At 39.5% G+C, this 15,187-nt stretch overlaps 2 protein-coding genes across 3 annotated transcripts in view; both read left to right on the top strand.

The window, feature by feature from the left end:
* Nucleotides 1-2,045, top strand: part of ACVR1 (activin A receptor type 1) — a 37,509-nt gene extending 35,464 nt beyond the window's left edge. Inside the window, exon 9 of the mRNA XM_026058295.1 lies at nt 480-2,045. Coding sequence (XP_025914080.1) covers nt 480-614 — 135 coding nt within the window. The 3' untranslated portion in view covers nt 615-2,045. The remainder of the gene's footprint in view (nt 1-479) is intronic.
* A 1,988-nt stretch (nt 2,046-4,033) lies between these two features.
* Nucleotides 4,034-15,187, top strand: part of ACVR1C (activin A receptor type 1C) — a 54,985-nt gene continuing 43,831 nt past the window's right edge. Inside the window, exons 1-4 of one of the 2 annotated variants that reach the window (XM_026058299.1) lie at nt 4,034-4,231; nt 6,528-7,153; nt 7,325-7,559; nt 13,538-13,637. In XM_026058299.1, the coding sequence (XP_025914084.1) occupies nt 13,623-13,637 (15 nt within the window). In that variant the 5' untranslated portion in view covers nt 4,034-4,231; nt 6,528-7,153; nt 7,325-7,559; nt 13,538-13,622. Of the gene's footprint in view, nt 4,232-6,527; nt 7,154-7,324; nt 7,571-13,537; nt 13,638-15,187 lie in introns of both variants that reach the window. The other variant, XM_026058300.1, reaches the window with a different exon arrangement.

Genomic DNA, 15,187 nt, shown 5'->3' with positions numbered 1-15,187 from the left:
TGTATAGGGTTTGGTTTCAGAGCCGTGACCTGTACTACCATGCCAGCCAGCTATGAATCCCAGCTGTATGAAGCTTCACTGGATGTGCTGAAATCACAGAAAATACCTATACCTACTTTGGCTTTCTACATTGATCTTAAGGAAGTCAGTTTCATTGAGAAGAGGTTCTGTAGAGTGTTTTCTTAATTTAAAAAAAAGTTTTGAATGTTTAAAAATTATGCTAGTTTGACGTTGCAGTCAGCCCATTGTCTAGGTACTTATTCTCTTTAATCACACTCATTTTTTTTCCAAGACTTCAAACTTATGTATTTGAAAACATATAAAGACCCAAATAGACAGCAGTAAACCACCTTGTAGACTCTGAAAATGGGTATTAATAAGGCAATAAAAACTTACTGTGTTAGTGCTTAGCACAGTCTAGTTCTTTTTGACTTGTGATTTGTGTGCTTATATGTTTTGTGTTTTTATTCTTTTCCCAGACACTAACATCTCTTGCCAAGTTGATGAAAGAATGCTGGTATCAAAATCCATCAGCAAGACTAACAGCCCTGCGAATCAAAAAGACTTTGACCAAAATTGATAATTCCTTAGATAAACTGAAAGCTGACTGTTGACCTTCTCCTCATGGTGCTCTCCTGATAGGAAGGCATTTGTCTGGTTCAGAAGTAGTCTGGCCAGACAAGTTATATAATTGGTCCCCATGTGGCTTCTTATAGAGACAGAAGTTCTTACCTAGCCATCTGTTTGGGAGACAGTGGAACCATATGAACTTTGCTCAGTGACTACAATGGGCATTTCACAAATGGTCAAGCTATAAAGACTCACGCTGGATGTGCTGTTGCGAAGGTAGTGGCCTGAAGGAAGACAGAGAAATCCTAAGACAAGATCAGGGCATTAAACAATGGCTTTGAATAGCTCTTTTTTTTTTTTGCCTCTTTTCTTTTTCTTTCTTTTCTTTTCTTTTCTTTTCTTTTCTTCTTTCTTTTTCTTTTTTTAATCTCCTAATCACTCCCAGGATGAACACATGGAAGTGGTAAATTTTAATCAGCAATATTGCCTGTGCTTCTCTTCTTTATTGCACTAGGAATTCTTTGCATTCCTTACTTGCACTGTCACTGTTAATTTTAAAGACATGACTTGCCAAAAATATGATTGGCTGTATACTACATTGATCTATGCCTGAATAATAGGAAATGAATTTGGTAAACTGAAAATGTAACTGTCAGATTTTAGCTGCATTTTACATGTGTACTGATGTTTACAATAATGCTGAACATTAGGAATTTCTCGTTTATACAAAACTTGCAAATTATTTATTACTAGTGCACTTGTCAGTTTTTTAAACTGTAAAATAAGTGCATAAAGTTAAAGCTTATTTTTATGTGGCCTCTTTCATGATTTCTTACACAGATGTTTTTGTAACACAATATAACCTGAAACATAAATTGTTTTCTGTATTATCATATTACAACTCGATAGTCACATTTTAAGTGCTTCACATTTGTAGGTGTGTGGTCTGTAACATATTTTCAGTTCAAATACGGAACATATATATAGCCATTACCCACATGACGTTGTGTCTAGTATCTTACTGATCTAGAAGAGGAAAGCAATGGAGGACTTGAGTAGAATTTTAGGTCATGAATGCTGTGGGGAAAATGCATTTTATTTCTTCTAAGCTATATAATATGCATTTAAACTCTGCCAGAAAAATAACTATTTTGTTTTAATCTACTTTTTCTATTTAGTAGTTATTTGTATAAATTAAATAGAATGTTTTCAAGTCAAACAAAAGAGTGTTTTAGTTCTCTTACTGCCTGTTAGTAGCAAATGTATACTAATGCTGCAATGGTGGTATTCCTGGTCATGTGATCCCAGGTAAACAGAGCGGGTCCAGGTCAATACTGGTGGAACACCAATGTACTGAGGCTTGGTAGCGGTTGTTTGTCTGGGCTTTTTTTCTTTTTTTTCCTCCTGTATTGAGCTGGATCCCAAAATAGTACAGCTGGGAACTGGTGTACTCTTTTTGGATGTGATATTAACTTTATCCACACGGACCTCTTATAGCACTTCCTGCAAAAGGAGTTACGTTACCCCGAATCTCACGGGGAATAATTCAGCTTTGTACCCAGAGAAACGTTTTCTCTTCTTATACCTCTCGATATTCTCATCTTATTTGTTACTCCAAGTGGAAGAGTAATGAGGAAGTAAGTGTCCTTTCAGCCCTTGAAATGAACTCCTTTACTCATGGACTTAAAATGCTCTAGGTAATGTAGGAAACTGGATAGCAATTAGTATGCCATGTTTTATCTGCAGATTCAAAACTTTGCTTTAGGTTTTCCCAATGTGCCAGAGTCTGCTCTCCTGTTTCTCTGTAGTTTCTCTTCCTTGTCCTACTCTGGCCAAGTGGCCTGGCTTTCGTGTAGAAACAAGAGCCCAGCTTGCAGACAGGTACTGCATGGGGCCGAGAAACAGCATGGTACAACAGCTCTGCAGAGGAGACTGAACTGATAGCAGTTGCTAAGGTCTCTTAATTACCTCTTGATGAGAATCTGATTAAGCAGATCCAATGCTGCAAAAAACTTAGGAAAAGAGGGGGCTGATGCTTTTTGTTTGGTTGTTTTTGGTTTTTAATAGGAAGTCAAAGGCTCTATCTGAGCACATTCTGTAGTTTGAATTGGACTGGGTATCTGATGCATGCAGGGCTGTTAAATAAGTGCAGCCCAGGAACGACTATTTCAGAAATGAGTCAAACGAATCAGTCTGTGTTGGACTGAAGATGCTATATAAATTGAAGTAATCAGTGATAGTTGCGACTACAATATGAGTAGCTCTGTTCGTGGTAGTTTTCTGAGACAGTATGAATCACAGAATCACAGAATCACTGAGGTTGGAAGGGACCTCTGGAGATCATCTAGTCCAACCCCCCTGCCCAAGCAGGGTCACCTAGAGCACATTGCACAGGATTGCATCCAGGCGCGTTTTGAATATCTCCAGAGAAGGAAGTTGTTTAGTTTCCAGCTGCCTGGTGCGCATATGTATATATTTCTCAGGTAATTCTTAATTTGTATACTGAAGAGCCATGAAGAGCATGGGCCATCTCCAGGAAGGGAGAAGGGGAAAGTAACTGGAGTGTTTTCTGAACTTACTTTAAAGAGCCGCTGTACCTATATAGTTGGCTCTGAGTGCTTATATCGTGGTGCATAAGTGTTGCTAGTTTTGTGGAAGGGCTTCTGGTGTGCTGCGTGAAGGTGTGCCCTCCCTTTGGACAAAGGTCAGTGAGTTGCAGGTCAGTTTGGGGACTACTTTCCAGGGCCCTTTTTTAAAAGTGTTTGTTTAGTTGGGTGTGCCTTTACTTCCAGGTAAATCCATTTGTTTCTTCATGGCTGCTCTGTGCAAAAGCAGCCAGTTCATAAGACATTCTCAAAAAATTTAATTTGGATCTCTGTTATGAGCTGTTTCTTCTGTGCCACTTTTCTGCTGTTTTGGCTAAGAGCAGCTGTTGCTAACAGCATTGAGCTTGTAGGGCAGGAGGAGAGGACACTGGCTGTAGTAATGCAAGAGGCACATGCTTAATCCCTCCTTGCTGCATCTGTCATCCAGATCTGACTTCCAAAAATCAAAACTCTGCTTGTATCCTCTGGCATTACTGAGCTCTAAAGCCAGAAACGAATGGCTGGCTTCACCCGGGCTCCTGGGCAGCAATTTTTTCATTCCATGGGCGCTCTCCTCCTTTGGGCCAGCTTGCACTGAACACCTTGTTTGGGTCATCAGGCAGCATGAATTGGCCCCCGCTACCACCCTGCATGTGATCCCACAGCCGATCTTCCCTCTTGTTCCTTTGTGCCATCCCCTACTACGGAAGGCTGGTGTCTCTTGTATCTTTGAGCTGTTTGCTTGCACTGATGGTGTTTATAGCTGTTATCCACTCACCGTGCCAGACAATCTCCTGTGGGTCCTGATGTCCTGGGTGGATTTGGCACTGATAAAACGCCGCCACTGACTTCTCCACCGTGCTGAGTCTGCAGTGACGTTTTCCTGCCGTAGTTGAGCACGCGCTCACCAGATTGATGCCGTTATGCTGAACAGGTTTTGGTACCTAAACAAACCAAGAGAAAGCAGGGCAACCCAAGTGCGGAGGTCCCAGTCTGCTACAGCTTTCGGGGATGAGGATGTCCGGGGACTTCTAAGAGTGGAGGTAGTTCTGTGGACAGACGGGCATAAACCAGAGGTGAGAAAGTTCAGTGTGTGATGTGAGTTTAAAATAGGCTTGTTTGTCTTTTGCTTTGACTTTTCACATCTCTGTAGCATTTTCTAGTACAAGCATTGGAGTAGAGAGACGATCTCTCAGGCTGGTGATTAATGACAGTTCTGGCAATACTGGCCGAATTTGTGATGCGTTTCTCAGAAACGCTAACGTACTGAGTCACAGCACCTTACTAGGTATTATGGAGATGGTCACATCAAAAACTTAATCTTGCTCTTTGCACTGCAGTGTCTTCTGAAAAGTACTGTTTACGTAGAAAACGACACTTTTTCAGGTTGAAAACAGCTCTTTATATTCTGTGGTGGTTTATTTTGCTCTAAAATCTGTATTTTTTTAACTGTAGCATTAGGAATCGATCCTGTTACCCACATTAGGACTTGTCAAAATTCTAAAAGGTGTTAGACCTCTTAGTGACGAGCACACAGTTTGCCAAGGAGTCCTTTGAAGGCAGGGCGCTGGAAACCACTGTTCTCTTCCTAGTTTGGGTAGAGAATTGTCAAGTGACTTTAGCATTAATTAAAATGGGAGACTCTGCTTTTCCTTGTCTATAAAGCAGGCATGACAAACAGAAAAGCAAGCACCCCCATAATATTCTGTTTATCCAGCATTGGGTAAAGATGATTATCCAAGCAAGCTAGTGGCAAGGCAGAAAAGGTTGCTCAGTGCTTGTACTCCTAGGGGCACTTGCTGATATCCTAGACAAGATGATCTGTTTAATTAGTGCTGCTACTAGCAGCCTCCTTTTGCATCAAAATGTCCAGGGATTCTTTTAAACGAAAATACATGTTGATGCCCTACTATTAAAATATTTTTGATCCACTCTTTTAACTGGACAATTCAAAAATTTCACCTTTTTTTTTAATTAGATGGGTGTTTGCTTGTTAAATCAAGCAAATTCATCTCAGTGGAAAAAATCATAAGAAGCTATTTTTATTGTTAGCAGTAACTCATTCAACACTGTCCTTTTCTAATGTATAGTTGCTGCTGAATATAGTCGGCATACATGCATTCAAAAATAGCAGAAATAGCGCAAAGTATTATGATTTTTTTTTAACTAGAGGGCAACGCACCTAGGATCAGAGAAGCAAAAATTCAGTGATAGCCAGTGAAGGATTATCTGCGGTCTGTGTTATTTAACCTCATTTTCAAGGGTCTGTCTGAATAATCATAGGAAAAACTTTGTTCCTTTCCCCTCAAGGTTTCCAGGCTTCGGGAGTAGGGGGAAGCCATTTCAGAATTTCCAGGTCACGTACATGAAGACAAAAGAAACAAACAAACCCTTCTATTTTTCCTGCATGCTTATTAAATTGATGTTCCTCTAGTGCTCCCATAGAACCTAATCTTCTAAGAAGATTTGGAATGCTTATATATAATCTGTTGCAGTAAAGGTGTAACTGTATTTATTACTATGGAGATGGCCCAAGCAGTTCCATAGCTGAAATTGAATTAATCATTTTGCTGGCGAATTTGTGCTGAACACTTTTCTAATACAGGTCTGGGGTTTTTCATTCTAACAGAACTGGCCATTCATATCAAAGTTCTAGTAAGAGGATGCCCTGCATGTAAAAAAATAAATAAAATGAAGCATCAGCACATGAGTAGCACTGTGATTCAACTACTTTGTTAGGTATAACCATCTGCCAGTTAATAGGAAGAAGACTCAGCAAAAAAAAAGGTGCTTTAGAGTTTTGTGGGGGGGAGTGTTTTGGATTTTTCTTTTTCATATACAGTAGGTTTGTTTATTTAGTTGAGAGTATGTTGCGCTTGAACAAATATATGCTGGGACAGCTGCCTAAAGAAGCCTGTATTTGGAGAATCATCTTAGTGTTGCAGGGAGTGTTGCAGTCTGTAGTCTTAATCTTCCCCCGCTCATTTATAACTTCCCTTGTAGTCCTTCTGTGCTGAAAGTTTCTGTGGAAAAATCTCTACTCAAACTTCTAAAATTGTTTAATTACCTGGATTAAACGATTTTGATAAAGAGGGACAAGGAAGTGCTCTTTCCTGCAGGAAAAAATGCTTGCTAAACCAAAGGATCAGCCTTGGCATATTGGTCCTCACTGGAGAAGGGAAACAAAGATGTCACAGTTGCTGTTCTGCTTGCTTGAGGAAGATTTAAATTCTCTCTATACGTGGAATAATTTTTTACATTTTAGAATTATGATTTGTTTTGGGGAAAAGGTAAGTACTGTATCAAATGTAGGGTTACTATTGTACTAAAAGCTGCTCTTACCTGGGAATAGCATATTTGCTTTATCCCCAGCTGGAAGAAGAAGAAAGCATTTCCAGTGCCTGAACCGAGAAGCTTGCCAAGAAACAAGCCAAAGAGTGCCAGGAAAAGCTAAGCTTTAAAAGTACATTGTTTACATCACTCTTGGCCCATCACATTGGAAGAGAGACTGTAGGAGAGACCTCTGGTGCTCATGAAACGGAAGCTGGGACTAAGGAGAGACCTGGGCTCAAGAGTCATCTCTTCTGCAGATCTGGAAAGCACAATTTCTTAGTGGTTATAGACTCGTTTCGCTGCCTCTGGAACCTATGTGACAGACTTGTAAAATTTTCTTCACAAAAGGCAAAATGGGTCTTCCAAGGGAGGTGGGACATCTGCTCATTGGTTTAACCTGTTTTGTACAAGCCAGACTCCTTAGTGGTCCAGGAACCTGATCCTCTTGGGGACAGTGAGAAGCAACGTGACACACCAAAGCGCCTATTGGCTACTTGGATATCAGGCTTGGGAGATATCCAAAAGATACTTGGGGAGACAAAAAGTCCCCTTTCTGCACCAAACTCGCCGCTCAGTGTCTGTCGCTCTATGCAGAGTGGAGTTTGTTCAAGCAACATGTCTAAGCATCAGGAGTGGCACCCTGGCTGGGTAGTGTGACAGCACAGGTATGCAAGTCAGCTTTCCTCGAGTCTGGTGTAGCTCTTCAGGACTGTCTATTTACAGATCTAGAATATCTTTTTTCATTCTTGACTGAAAAGTTAATTTCTTGTTATATTCATAATTTGGTAGAAAATGCTGTGGAGCCTCCAAAGGCTGTACTTTCTCTTTTTTTCTAGAGCAAGGCAGGGATTACACCTGAACATTAAGGTAGATGGGAGGCTGCTGCCTGCTCTGGGAGATGCAGCCAGAGAGGAGCCAGGGAGCTCATCTCCAGGGGATGGAGTGGGTGGCATCATCTCAACAGTCCCCTAAGTCATGAAGAGGCACCTGTGCAGGAATAGGAGCGCTGAGAGGATCCTGCACTGGCGACCAGAAGCAAAAAGCCACTTCATGTTCCTTCCTGCCAAGTTGGTATGTGCCAGGTAATTGTGTATTGTTGTGATTTCAACACATACTTCAAAGTAAGGTGAGGGTTTCATACCAGGATTTATTTTTAACTTTGTGAAGTGCATGAATGATGAAGCAACTGATTCACAGATGGAAGGTAGGTTTTAAAAATTGCCCAACCTTAACAATTGCTAATTACTCTTTCCAACTATGGTCCCCAACAAAACTGTGACTTTTTTCAATGCAACAACTGAATTATTTCACTGTCACAGAGGTCCCAGACTCCTGAAATCAAAAACATTAAAATACTGGTACCAATCTTAGCAACTTCCTGTATTATTTGTTATGCCAAAATGTGTTTCTTACATAAAAATGAAAAGCTGATTCTGCATTTGGCTTCAACACCTGATACATTTCTTCTTCCTATGGGCATCTTTGATAGCTTGAAAGTTATTTTCTGAGTGGCTTTCGCAGCTTATAGAAGGAACCAGCACACTCTGACCTGATTAATTGTGGCAAAGCAGTATTTAGGAGGAGGCAAAGAGTGCACTGGTTATGGTACTTTATTACTTTCAGGTCAATTTCTAAATTAATATTACACTCTAAATCAGTAGAAAGAAGGAACCATAAAGATATCAAAAAGTGCCTTAATGGAGTAATGCTACAATTTTCATCTCTTGTCAATGTACAAGTGAAAAATCAAGTGGACTGAGCCCTGGAGTTACTTGAGGATTTTACTTGTTTCCACATTTTTCTAATCACTTGTTATACTTAAAAGCTCTTGCTGCAGTTGCTGTGATAACTTCCCAGAGCCTGGAACATCTGACATACATGCTGTTTGTTGGACTTGGTGTATCAGTGTGCCTTTTTTCCCAGGTGTTTGAGTGTAAGCAACAGATGGAGCTTTGCTTTCCAGCAGTGCATTGCTATTTTGCTTCCTTAGGCTGAGCTGTGCAAACACGGATCTTGCCTCCGTTTACTTCCTTGGTATTTTCATTGATGTGATCCTTCCTACCTCTGTCCTGGAGACTTGAGCAGGCTGTTAGTGTCGGGAACCCTGTCTCCCCCTATTTCTGTCTCCAACTGGAGATCTGCCAGAGGCCTGCTGTCCCCTCGTTCCTAAACTCCCCCTCATGGCTCCATTCCTCCTTCACTTGTTCCAAGAATTGTCCCCTGTCCTATTCGTTCTTCCTTCTGGCTCATCATCTCTCATCTCGCTCCCTCAGGAGATCATTCCAAAATGAGCTACAAGGGACTTTCCATAGCAAAGGTACTGATAAGCATACCCTGATGTCATTAGAAATTAATAAGCCATTCTCTTGATTACCATGGTACAATACATCGCAACCTGTTCCAAACGCTAAGGATATTGTTTGAAGACTGCAATGATGCATTCCTTTCCATATCAGTAGTAAACACTGACCAATTAGGACACAATTTTAGGAGAATCTCTAAGCTACAGAGCAACTGTTCTCAGAGCAGCGGTCCATTTAGCTTTACCTTTCACTGGAGAGTAACAGATGGAAGGTAAAGTCACCTAGTGCTTTAGGCCAGGCATGAATCAGAGCACAGACTAAAAAGCTGGCCAGGGCTTAGTTTATACTTCACGTGTCATGCTGAAGAAGGCAACAAACAGGAGCCAGCAGTGAGTGCCTGAACTGGCAGCTTCCTCCTGTTGGGGCTCTGTCACCATCTCCCCTTGCAGCGGTTGCTGTCCCAGCACAGGCAGCGTTGCAAAGAAGTAGGACAACAGTGGGCTAGAAAAGTGGCAGTATAAGCTCTGGGATGACAACAGAGAACGGCAGTGGCAGCATCTCAAGACACAGAGGTAGGGAGCTGAGGAGGCAGTGCTATTAGAGAACCAACTTTCTGATTATATTCATGCTCTTTCTTTGGGCGCCTTCCACATCTGAATGATACTAAATTATTCTGCGAAGTTCCATTATTATCTTCCTCATCAAAAAGACACCCATTCAAGGTGGTATACATTTTTCAGCAGATTTATGGGACTATTTATAGGATTTCTGAGCTGCAAAAAGCATTCTTCTTCGGGACTAATGACTTTATGCCTGGATATATTGTGTGGCAGTGATTTGGCAGGGAGGTTGTAGAAGTATGTGTAACAAACCAGGTCACTGTCTACTGGGTTGGAATAATTGTCTTTACAGCCAGAGGTTAGAGTACTCTTATATGTTTGTGAGTTTATTGCAGGCAAGGTATCTCTTTTAAACCATGGATTTATTCATTGAAAAGTGACCACTAAGCCCTTTGCTCCTTATTACTCATCCAGCTTTCAATCCAAAGAACCCAAAGATGACTTTGCTTCTCTGATAACCTTTGGTGTGGAATGTTGTTGAAAGGCTTTTTGAAAAAATCCAGACATGCTATGTCCTTTGGATCCCTTTTATTCACATACTTACACCTCATAGAAACTCCAGTCAGTCAGTGAAGCAGGATTTCCCTTTTCAGTCGTGCTCACTCTTTCTGAACAGTTTATCTGTGTGCTCAGTCCTCTTATTTTTTTTTTATTGATGGATAGACAGATCTGTGGATATATATGACTCACTGGTCTGTAATTCCCCGCATCTTTTTCTAGTGTCCTTTTTGTAGGTAAGAGTTACCTTAGCAATCTAACAGTCCTCTGGCATGGTGGCCATTTGTAATGGTAACTCACGCACCTTGGCCGTAAACTCTGCAATTGCACGTGAATGCTTTCAGAGCTCACAGGGTAATGGCATCTGCTCTGGGTGACTGACCTGACGACCAACTTGTCTGGTCTAATACTTCCTTTATATGTACCTCAGATTCATCAAGCTTTTCTAGAAAGTGCTTTTCTCCTCCAACAAAAAGGATGCTTTCGGGTCGACTTCCATAGGCTGTTTTTCACATATGAGCTAATCTCATCCAAGGCCTGGGCCACCTTGGTAGTACTGATACAATTTACATATTGAAATAAGAATAGAAGATAGTCATCAATATGTTGATGGCACTTAAATCCATGTTGTCTTACTGTTTCTTCACAGAGGCTATATGTAGATCTTGACAGGTTTACAAATAAAACTGATACTTCTGGAATTCCACAAGTTCAGGGGTCTGGTGGCAAAGATGTAACCTCCCACTGTTATTCTTGTAAAACCTATTTTCTAGAAAGAATGTTCTAGTGCATTTAGTGCATGTTTTAGTGAAGGAGATCACGTGATCCTATAGTAAAAAAAAATGTGTGTATGCACATGCACACACATACGTGTATGCACATGCACGCACACACTGACGTAAAGAAGTCCAGACAAGGGATTTGGGTGAAGGTAGATCATCTAATTTGTACACTAAAGTGTTCCTGCCTCCCCCCATGCTATGGTCTGAAATTGAGAATTGAACTGAGTTGCTTCAGCTGAGCTGGTGTCTGACTAGCTTCTTTATAAGCTTGCTTAAGATCAGATGTTCTATGTTATGATTTTACCTAGTTCAGTTTAATTCACTAATCATACAAGTACCAGGCACTGGGGGGGGGGGGGGGAAGGTACAATGGTTCTTGGAACAGCTTGGCAATTCTTTGACTTTTTTTTTTAATTGCCATGGTCAGCAGTGTAATGTTTTGCAGAAATATATCATTCTGGAAAATTTTTTTGGAAGGATTCATAGAATTTCTGAATGAACAGAACGGTAGATAGATATGCTGCAAGACAGCTCAGTATTTAAGACACTGACCTGGGATGCAGAGGGCTAAGGTAAGTGACTAACTACAGACTTGTTGGCCATTCCAGCATGTCTCTGTTTTGTTCTGTTTTGCTTGCATAAAATTTCAGTAGGTCTTAGTTTTGTCCTGATGTGGAGCAAAACAAATTACAAAACAAAATTCTTGTTTTCCAGCCAACCCTAGAAGTACTTCCAGTTGGCAAATGTTTTTATAGTGTTACCCATTTCCAAAGACTCTTAAATCCCTAGGATATGCTATTTCTGTCCTACTATGAACCATGCCATGCAAACATCTACCTTGGGAACACGTTTGCCTCACAATAGCCTCAAAGTGTTTTTTTGTTTTATTTTGTTTTTTCTTCTCCTCATTTGTGTTGCATATAAAGATTAACAGCCATACAAAGTGATCGGCAGCTCTTGGCTGAACCTGTGCTACAAAAATAGCGAACATTGGGCCNTTAGAGACAAAGGGTGAAAAATCAGTGATCATGGGTAACTGGGCACCCAAACATGCAAATCACTTAAATGCTCTGGAAACATAGTAAGATGCGAGCAATTGGCTCTCCTCCCCCACCCCACCTTTAAAACTACTTCTGAATAGTTCCTAAAATGTTGGGCAGTTGAAGCCAGTGGTCCATTAAGGCAGACTTCTGTCTCAGTTCAGGTGACTTCAGTGGGAGTTGTTTCTAGTATCTGTATTAGTGGACCATGAATGGTGATGTGCGGAGGCAAGAGGAGGGTTCTCACTACTTTTAATTTTTTACTTCTACATTAATAAAAACAAAATATAGAGAATTCCACTCTTAAATTACAGAATTTCAATTAAAAAATTCAGGTTACTATGTTTTCTGCTTTGTTATATTTCAAACAGTTCACCAAATTTAGGGTTTTAGAGTCCAGTAATGTTTGTAGTCTCAATGAAAAACAAAAAAAGGCCCATGTTCATGGTATGAGATTTGTAAAAAGCCATGTAAGTGTATATGTTGTTGCTTCAGCACTGGACTTTATTACATACTGTAGCAACCTTAGGTACTTTCTAAATAGTGGCTTAGGTTAAGGACTGGAGGGCAACAAATAGAACTAAATGGAGAAAAGGGTTGAGAGGATATAAATGAGTTTTTGGGGGGTTGGATTTTTTTTGACTCAGTTTCAAAATCATTTTGAAAGGTAAGCACCTTCTAATTATATATCAATAATTGTTATACTCTTAATGACACTGATGACCTTATTTAAATGAAACTTACTGAAATCAGAGGTTATGACCTGACTGAACAATTTGAAATGCATTGTTTCAAATCTTGTAGACATCATATACTATAAAATATAATAGCATGAAATGTACAGATAATTTATTTTTAATAGCCTAGATGGACACAAAAAGTTTCAAGTGTGTTTTGAAGATGCGTAACATTCTCCACTATTAAATCATTCAAAAGGAGTCTTGTTTAAAATAGGTAACACTGACAGCATTGTCATATGCTATATGAAAAAGCTGGTGAGAGCATTTTACCTAGTAAGTATGATAGAACAATATTATTATTATTCTTACATACTCCTTTTCTTTCATAAATACAAGCATAAATACAAATTTAAGCAAGGGGAACATATATTCAGATAGTTTTAATGTATTTCACCAAAACTTTCTTGACATAATGCATTATCAGTCATCTATCTTAACTCCAACCAAAAAAAAATTGGTTTGCCCAACAAATCTATCTAATGTTTTAACAACATTTTTTCATGCAACTTCTGTCAACAATATATTAAAAATAATTTACTGCCTCTTGGGCTGTGTTCCATGCCATTAACATTGTAGATGTTATCTTGGAACAAAGTTACTATCATTATAAAAGAGGAAATACAATTTCTAGTGAGCATTTTTCTTTTGCCAAAGTTTTCAACTTTTTCAATCCTTGACTGTAATTAGAAATAACATCCACTATATGAGCTCTTTGAACTCTGTGGCATTTTGAAAGAAAAGACAGAATTAATTTAACACCTAGAATGTTCTGAGCAAGCGGGTATACTCTTTCTAGGTGAATGACAGGGAGGGAACACAGGGAAGGAGCTTCTCCTTAAACAACTCCACCCCTCCACTCTTCTAAAAAACCTACTGCAAAGAATTACGTAAGAATGGTGTCTGGTAGTATATTTCTGTCCTTTCATATGTCTTTATGTGGCATGTCTGGGTTATTTATGTGTTTTTAAAAAAATGTTTGCAAGCTAAAAAGTTCTGATTTTACTGTAAGCAGGATTTCTTCAGTAAGCGCTTCCTTTTCACAATTATTTTGTTATTTTGGTTTTAGTCATTGTCTATTTGCATCTGCTGCTCCTGATGTAAATCTGTCCTTCCAGCTCTTGCTCAAGACATGAAGATGAAAATTTTCTGAAATGGAGTATATTCAGGTGAGAAATAACTTCCTGTGAATCTCTTCACCCCCCAAATGTTATATTGAACTGGTGATAGAGGATTGCTGGAAAAGAAACTTGAGGTGACTGAGGTGAGAACTGTCATAGAAAATAGCCTGAAGGTGGTAAGATTCCAATTTGGCTTCTTCAATCTTGGGGCAAGTTTTCACTGCTCAAGAATTGTGTGGATATTCATTCCTCCATTAAACAACTGTTAGAGATGTGATTTGTGAAGTCAAAAGAACTGCACTTCCACATACTCACAGTTTTTCTTTAAGCTCTGCTACTCTCTGCTTGTCTTAATTCTGTAGCATTATAGCTTACAGGAAAGACAGAAGGACAGATCATTACGTTTGCATTATCAGAAGCTATTTACCTGTGGGGAAAAAATCATGTAGTATTATGATTTCCCCATTGAGTGCAAATAATTCCATGTGATTTCCATGTAGACTACTGTCTTTGTATGGCAGGAGTACAAGGATATAAATTTAGAGATGCTTTGCAGGATAAATACAAAGGGAATGTTGCAAATCAGGATACAAGTGAATGGGATTTAAAGACTGGCGTTAGACAATGATAGAGCATCACCCCCCCCCCCCCAAAAAAAAAACCAAACAAACAAACCCTGAAGTCCTCAAAAAAACTCAAAAACCTTTCCTCTCATAATGGACAAGGTACTTGATTAGAATGCAGAAAGCTATTATTATTCCTAGTAAGTATTAATTTTAAATCTGTCTATAACAATCCTCAGTTCTTTTCTTACCTTAGTTTCTCATACATTCAATCCCAGAGTGAAGAATAAGGAAACCACTTAGAGCATCCTGGCTTTTACATCGATTTCTCTGTTTTTTTAATAGACGGTCATGTGTGGCTTAGAGCTAAAGTCATGCATTGTCAGAAAGTGGTCTTTTATTACGGCTGACTTTCACTGATGTATCTGGAAAGCAATCTTGTAATTTTTGTGCATCTCAGGCTCACACTTCCGGTTAGTTTTGGTCCAAGCAAGAAATAAAGCTATTGATGTTGCCATTAGATTTATAAAAGAGAAGTCATATAGTACTTGGCAGCTCAATAACATGCCAAAACTTCATAGTATTAAGCCTCTTCATACCCTTGTATCTCTGTAGCTAAGAGTGGGATAAGCAAAAATAATGGCTGGTTGTAAACAATTTGTTTCTTTTTCTGTATGAGTTTCTAGGGTGCTCATGATATATGTTTCCTTGCAAATGTATTTTAGAGCAGCTCTCTTTTATTGAAAGGAGGAGAGATTTCTTTACGCTTTTTATCTAGTAAGATATACTTTGTACATACTATTTCTTGGACTAGATCTTTTTGACCACAAGGTGCTAGTTGTTATCATGAATAAAGATATCAAACTGGAAGTTCATAAATTATTATGGATGGTGGAGGAAGAGATGAACAGGAAGGAAGGGATTAAGGTTGCCACAATACATAAATGGGGGACTTATTTTCGGAGTTTCAGTGTTTTGGTTCTCCCCAAAAATGCAGTTGTGATGGTAGGTGTGAGAGGGGAAAAAGAGAGATAC

This window comes from Apteryx rowi, unplaced genomic scaffold, assembly GCF_003343035.1.
Source record: "Apteryx rowi isolate R43461 unplaced genomic scaffold, aptRow1 scaffold_145, whole genome shotgun sequence".
In the NCBI taxonomy this organism is placed as follows: Eukaryota; Metazoa; Chordata; class Aves; order Apterygiformes; family Apterygidae; genus Apteryx; species Apteryx rowi.
This window is presented reverse-complemented; position numbering and strand designations above follow the sequence as displayed.